Raw genomic sequence first — 6157 nt, forward strand, 5'->3', positions numbered from 1 at the left:
TTGTAGCACTCCTCCCAGTGTCTCATAAACAGGCCAACATTGTTGAAGAAATATGGCCCATCTTCAAAAACCTTCTCCTTGTCTTCTAGGTTGGAAAATATTACTGAAAATAACCCTTTTGCCCCTAGCTTGAGGTCAATATGCCCCTTTGGTTTCCATCGTTGTTGGATCCATTTGATCAGTTCCTTCTCGGTTGGTTAGGCCCCAATAAAATTGCAAATCAGAGCATGGTCCTTCATTTATCTTCTGTATTCCTCCAGCTTGTTATTAGGTATTACAAATCGGGGTTTCTTGGTTGCTCTAGGTAGGTATTTTCCTCCTAGCCCGACTTGCCATTTAGCTCCTAGTACTGGTAGACCTTTCCCACAATTTCGGTTGCCTTCGGCAGTGCCATGAAGACTCGTCCCCCCTGCGGCGACATTTCGGTAGGAGGGGATTTCTCCCCCCTACCATACCACTCATTCCCATTGTCAGCCGAATCCGTTGTTGTTTTTCCCTTGTCATGTTGCAGGGTTGTCAGGTGCAATCCATGATCCATAACCGTAGCCACTCTTACTCTTCCGCTCTACTCTCATCACAATAAAAAAAAATTCTCTCCAAATTTATCATTAAATTTGAGTTTGTAAACAAAAATATTAATTAATTAAACTATACCATATAAAATTTGTAAATTCATTGATTTATGTAAAATTGACCCTTTGTTAAATTAAAAATTTAAAGTACAAAGAAATTAACATAGGAATTTAATTGGATATAAAAATTATCATATCAAACATGTCGTAGTCGTTATAACATCATCCCGCAATTAAATAAATTATTCTTCCATAAAAAACAAAAAGATAACTGTATAGAAGTAACAGCTAGCTCTGGGGGATATGTATTTTTAGTTCACGAAAGGAAACTTTTATGAACTAGCTATATTTTGGTTTTTCTGTTTTATCTTCATAGTTTCCTTTAAAATGAACCTCGACAAATGGTAATATAAGAAAAGTAAAAATCTTTGAGAGGTTCATGAACCTCGACAAATGGTAATATAAGATGAGTAAAAATCTTTTAGAGATTCATGAACCTCGACAAATGGTAATATAAGAAAAGTAAAAATCTTCGAGAGGTTCATGTCTGAGTTGCTGTCCTGTCCCCATGATAGAGTCCTCGTTCTTTCATGCAACTTAACAGTCGGCAATGGTCCACATTTTTCAGCGTGCGGTGAAAATAAATTATAGAATATAAGCAGAGGGAACGCAGAAGAAGACATGAATGGTGAAAATAAATTATAGAATATAAGCAGAGGGAACGCAGAAGAAGACATGAATTGCCAACTGATTGCATCTTTTTTGAAAGTTTTTTTTTTGGGTTTTTCGGATTAAAATTCTCTAAAATCTGATAGCAATTTATTGAAATCCAGCAGCAATTTTGATAGGTAATTTCTGCACAATCAAAGCGTCTTAAGGGTTTTTCAGGGTGCTGAATCCAAATATACAATTAAAAAACCATTTTAAATAATACAAATCAAAATTTAACCTCAATTTTTTCCGCCGTATTCCATCACCGAAATCTCTAAAAAATTACACCAAAAACAACTCCATCAACTCCATTTAAAAAACTCTGCAAGATTCTTTTGATTCTTTTTTATCCTTGCCATTTTTACCCCCGCCTCCCTGTATCATATCACGATAAAGTTTCCCTTTCCAGTCTATATCAAAAGAAAGTCCCTCTGTCACTTCTTGAAAAGCCCAAAATTTGAAGAAAAGTCTGGTGGCCATAGGTTACTCTTGGCAGCTAAGGCCATCAACTGAGTGATTGTAATTTGTGGTTGCAATTGAAACAGGGGAGCCATCAGATGAGTGATTGTGGGTAGCTTTGCAATTGAAACAGAGCTGATTGTTGGGTTTAGTCTACTGCAAAGCCATGGCAGGTGGATATCTTTTAAGAACTTCTCAGTGAATAGAAAATACCATGGCCATAAATAGAGATATGCAGGCAAAATACCCAATAGCCTGAACTTGCAGTATAGGTTTGTGAGATACAGAAGAAACTATGGAGAACAAGATTGTTTTTTGGAGTGTATGCTTGTTGCTTTCATGTGGTCTCCTACGGATGAACACAGCCCAAGCTCTTCGTCAAGAGGTTCAAATTTTACAGCTGATGAAGAGTAGCTTGAAAGATCCTCAGAATTCCATGAAAAACTGGGAAGACTCCATTGATGCGCCTTGCAATTGGGATGGAATTACCTGCGACAATTCTACAGGTATGGTTACTCAACTCATACTTGAAACCAAATTTCTGAATGGTCCTTTTCCGTCCAATATATGCGGTTTGAGCAGCTTGAAGAAACTTCAACTGGGTGTAAATTACCTTGAAGGGAATCTGCCATCGACCCTTATGAATTGCAGCAAGCTTGAATACTTGAATCTTACCAATAATTCTTTGTCCGGTACTTTACCCGACTTCTCTCCATTGAAATCCCTGCAAATTCTAGATTTGACAATTAACAACTTCACTGGTCCATTCCCTGCTTCTGTGGGAAATTTACCAGAGTTGACCTCTCTGAGCCTGGCAAACAATCCTTTCAATCCAGGAAATATACCTGAAGAGCTCATGAATCTGAAAAAGCTCAATCTGCTTTACCTGGCTTCCTGCAATTTGGAAGGAGAAATTCCGAGTTTCATTTTAAATTTTACAGATCTGGGCCTGCTGGATCTCTCTACCAATAACCTCCATGGATATATTCCAAGGGAAATTTCCAAACTCAGTAAGCTCTACCAACTGGAGCTCTACCGTAACAAACTTAGTGGAAATATACCTCGAGAGCTGGGTAATCTTACATTTCTGCAATATTTTGATGCATCAAAGAACATGCTTAGTGGAAATATTCCAGAGGAGGTTGGCAATTTAAGAAACCTCGTTTCCTTTCAGCTCTACATGAACCAACTGTCAGGTCCAATTCCCGAAAGTTTTGGGGAATTCCCGTATCTTGTAGGTTTGTCACTGTATCGGAACAATTTCACAGGCCAACTACCACAGAAGCTTGGCAGTCTATCCAAGTTTAACTTGCTTGATGTTTCTGACAACCAATTCAGTGGCCCGCTACCAAAGGATATGTGCAGAGGAGGAAATCTGCAATACTTTCTGGTTCTGGATAACTTTTTTACAGGAGGGCTGCCTGAAACTTATGGAGATTGCAAAACTTTGGTTCGCTTTAGAGTTAAAAACAACAGTTTGAGTGGTCCGGTGCCCAAAGGAATTTGGGGACTGCCAAATGTTAACATTATTGATTTAAGCTTTAATAATTTTGTTGGTGGAATTGATCCAGAGATCGCAAATGTGAAGGAATTATCAGAGTTGTATATTCAGAATAATCAATTTTCTGGGATTCTGGTACCAGAGATTGGCATGGCAAAGCTATTGGTCAAACTTGAAGCAAACAATAATCAATTTACTGGTCCAATACCAAAGGAAATTGGCGACTTGAGTGAGTTGACTGATCTGCTTTTGCAGAAAAACATGTTTGAGGGATCCATACCAGATGAGGTTGGTTCCTGTACTTCTTTGGTTGTTGTAAATCTTGCAGAAAATAATTTGCAAGGGTCAATTCCAGAGTCACTGGGATCTATTGCTGATCTAAACTCCTTAAATTTTTCAAACAACAAACTATCTGGTTCAATTCCAAGCAGTCTTGGTGCACTAAAGTTCAGTTTGCTTGATCTTTCCGATAATGAGTTAAGTGGGCCTGTTCCAGATTCACTTATTAATGAGGTAAACAGACAAAGCTTTTCCGGAAATCCAGGGCTGTGTGCTAACAGCTCTGGAAATGATAATTATGATAATAACAATATACTGGAGGCTTGTTCTGATTCTCATCGTGGGAAAGAAGCCAGACAAATGGGAATTATCTCCGGTCTCATTCTTGGCGCAGCATTGTTATTACTTGTGCTTGGATTGATACATTTTCAGCGAAGATATCGTCAAAATCAACTTGACCTGATGGATGAAAAGGATAACTCTTCTTGGACCCTTACATCTTTTCAGAATTTAAGCTTCTCTTCAGAAGATGTTCACGAAGCATTATTAGATGAAGATAATATCATAGGCAGGGGTGGATCGGGCACGGTGTATTGTGTCAGGTTGCAGAACAATGAAACTGTAGCTGTAAAGCGAATATGGACAAAGAACATCAACAACAATAAGCAAAATGGATTAGATAGATTGATAAAGGCAGAAGTGGACATTTTGGGAAGAGTTCGGCATAAAAATATAGTGAAGCTTTATTGTCATTTGTCAAATGGTAATTCAAATCTACTGGTATATGAATGCATGCCAAACGGAAACTTATTTGATGCTTTGCATGGAAATAATGAAGAGAAGAAATTAAAGAGAAGAGGTATGGATTTGGATTGGCCAACACGGTACAAGATTGCATTGGGAGCAGCTCATGGATTGGCATATCTTCATCATGATTGCTTGCCTGCAATTGTTCACAGAGATGTAAAATCTACGAATATTTTGCTGGATAAATTTTATGAGGCAAAGATTGCCGATTTTGGGATTGCCAAAAATCTTCAGGCTTGTGGAGGAAGGAATTCTACCGTAGCAGCTTTTGCAGGCACCCATGGCTACATTGCTCCTGGTATGTTCCACTTAGTACTGTGCTCCCCTAGTTTGCACCTTTGCCATCGAAATGGCAGTCCTTTCTCAAGGTTTTCGTAGATTTTGCAGTTATAGATTCTAGCCTTTTTCAAAATCCATTCATATTTCTGTCTACATATTTGATGTAAATGGTTCAGTACTTACATCCATTTTTCCTATGCAGAATGTGCATGCTCTTTGAACGTTACAGAAAAGAGTGATGTTTATAGTTTTGGTGTGGTATTGTTGGAGCTTGTTACTGGCAAACAACCAATTGAACCAGGTTTTGGTGAGAACAAAGATATTGTATACTGGGTTTCACACAAGATATGTTCCCAGAAAGATGCTTTTGAAGTTCTCGACTCAAATATTTGCAAGTCTTTTCAGGAAGAAATGATCAAGGTCCTGAAAATAGCATTGCATTGTACCTACAACCTACCGGCACTGCGGCCAACAATGAGAGAAGTTGTACAGATGTTGCTGGATGCTGATCCTTGCAATATCAATTTCAGGTCAATCCAGAATGGGAATGATCCATACGAGACAAGCATTGCTGTTGACACTCCTGTGAAACCAAAATATCGGGGTAAATATTGAGGAAATTACTTATAGCAGATATTATTTTCCATGCGGCTTTGTTTCATCTTCCTGACTAATTTAGATCAGAAAAGATCTGTGCTTGCCGAAGGTGTAATGATTGGCAGAAGTAAATTGATTCAAAGCCAGGAAGAAGGCAACTGAAATACATTTTCCAAAAACGGTTTGACAGATCTGTGATGGAGCTGTTCAGTTGGGTTCACTTAATCGTTTGCAGATATAACAAGAAGATTCCCACTCTCTGAAGCATATTACAGGTTATTCAAAAATTTACCATGCCTTCGTTGTCTTTGACATCAATCTTCAACACGAATGTGGTGTTGTATTTTGCTGGTTTTAGCAATACCTTACCCTGCAACTTTAGCCATTCACTGTACTTTGAGTATCTGCAAGGCCTGAAAGGCAAGAGAAAGTCGATATTGTACGTAAATATAAATATCTTCAGTAAGTTTGTCCTCCTATTTTTCATGGATTTTCAATCATCCTTCTGATTAAGGTTTATACTGTTTTATTCGTTTAAAAATAATAGGTTCTAAGGCATTTTACATTTATCTATGTTAATAATAGAATGCACGAAGGATAGAGGAGCTGGCAGTTGCCCACCCTATCATATCTTGTCAGGATCAACACCAAGGTTCCTGAACCAACTATTTTGTTAAGTTTGATTTGGCTGGACAAAGATCTTGTATATTTAATAACAGTTGATATTGAGCTTTGAAGTGTTCCTTTGGAAAATAGCATTATGGCTTATTACTTATGGAATTAGTGAGGCATGTTACTTGTTTTTCAACGACTCATTTCCAGAGCTTTTCAACTTCAATGGCACCGTCGTATGCCCTTTCCATTTGCATTTTTTTACTAGCTTCTCCTTGAGAACTTTCATTTGTTCCTTCTTTGGACCACACAGGTGTCTATAGCTTTTTGTGACCATGGA

The 6157-nt window shown here is 38.0% G+C and overlaps 1 protein-coding gene across 2 annotated transcripts; it reads left to right on the forward strand.

Moving 5' to 3' along the window:
* Positions 1–1694: 1694 nt before the first annotated feature.
* On the forward strand, positions 1695–5942 carry LOC149181115 (uncharacterized). 2 transcript variants are annotated; one of them, XM_089416450.1, is made up of 3 exons: positions 1695–4627; positions 4811–5212; positions 5396–5942. In XM_089416450.1, the coding sequence occupies exons 1-3, from the start codon at positions 2038–2040 to the stop codon at positions 5401–5403; spliced, it is 3000 nt and encodes a 999-aa protein (XP_089272576.1). In that variant the 5' UTR covers positions 1695–2037; the 3' UTR covers positions 5404–5942. The 2 variants fall into 2 exon arrangements, with proteins under 2 accessions (XP_089272576.1, XP_089272575.1); XM_089416449.1 differs by having other exon boundaries at positions 1698–4627; positions 4811–5942.
* The last annotated feature ends 215 nt before the right edge of the window (positions 5943–6157 follow it).

This window comes from Pinus tabuliformis, chromosome 3_2 (genome assembly GCF_031772625.1).
Source record: "Pinus tabuliformis cultivar Carrire ecotype Pingquan chromosome 3_2, CPIR1, whole genome shotgun sequence".
Classification (NCBI taxonomy): domain Eukaryota; kingdom Viridiplantae; phylum Streptophyta; class Pinopsida; order Pinales; family Pinaceae; genus Pinus; species Pinus tabuliformis.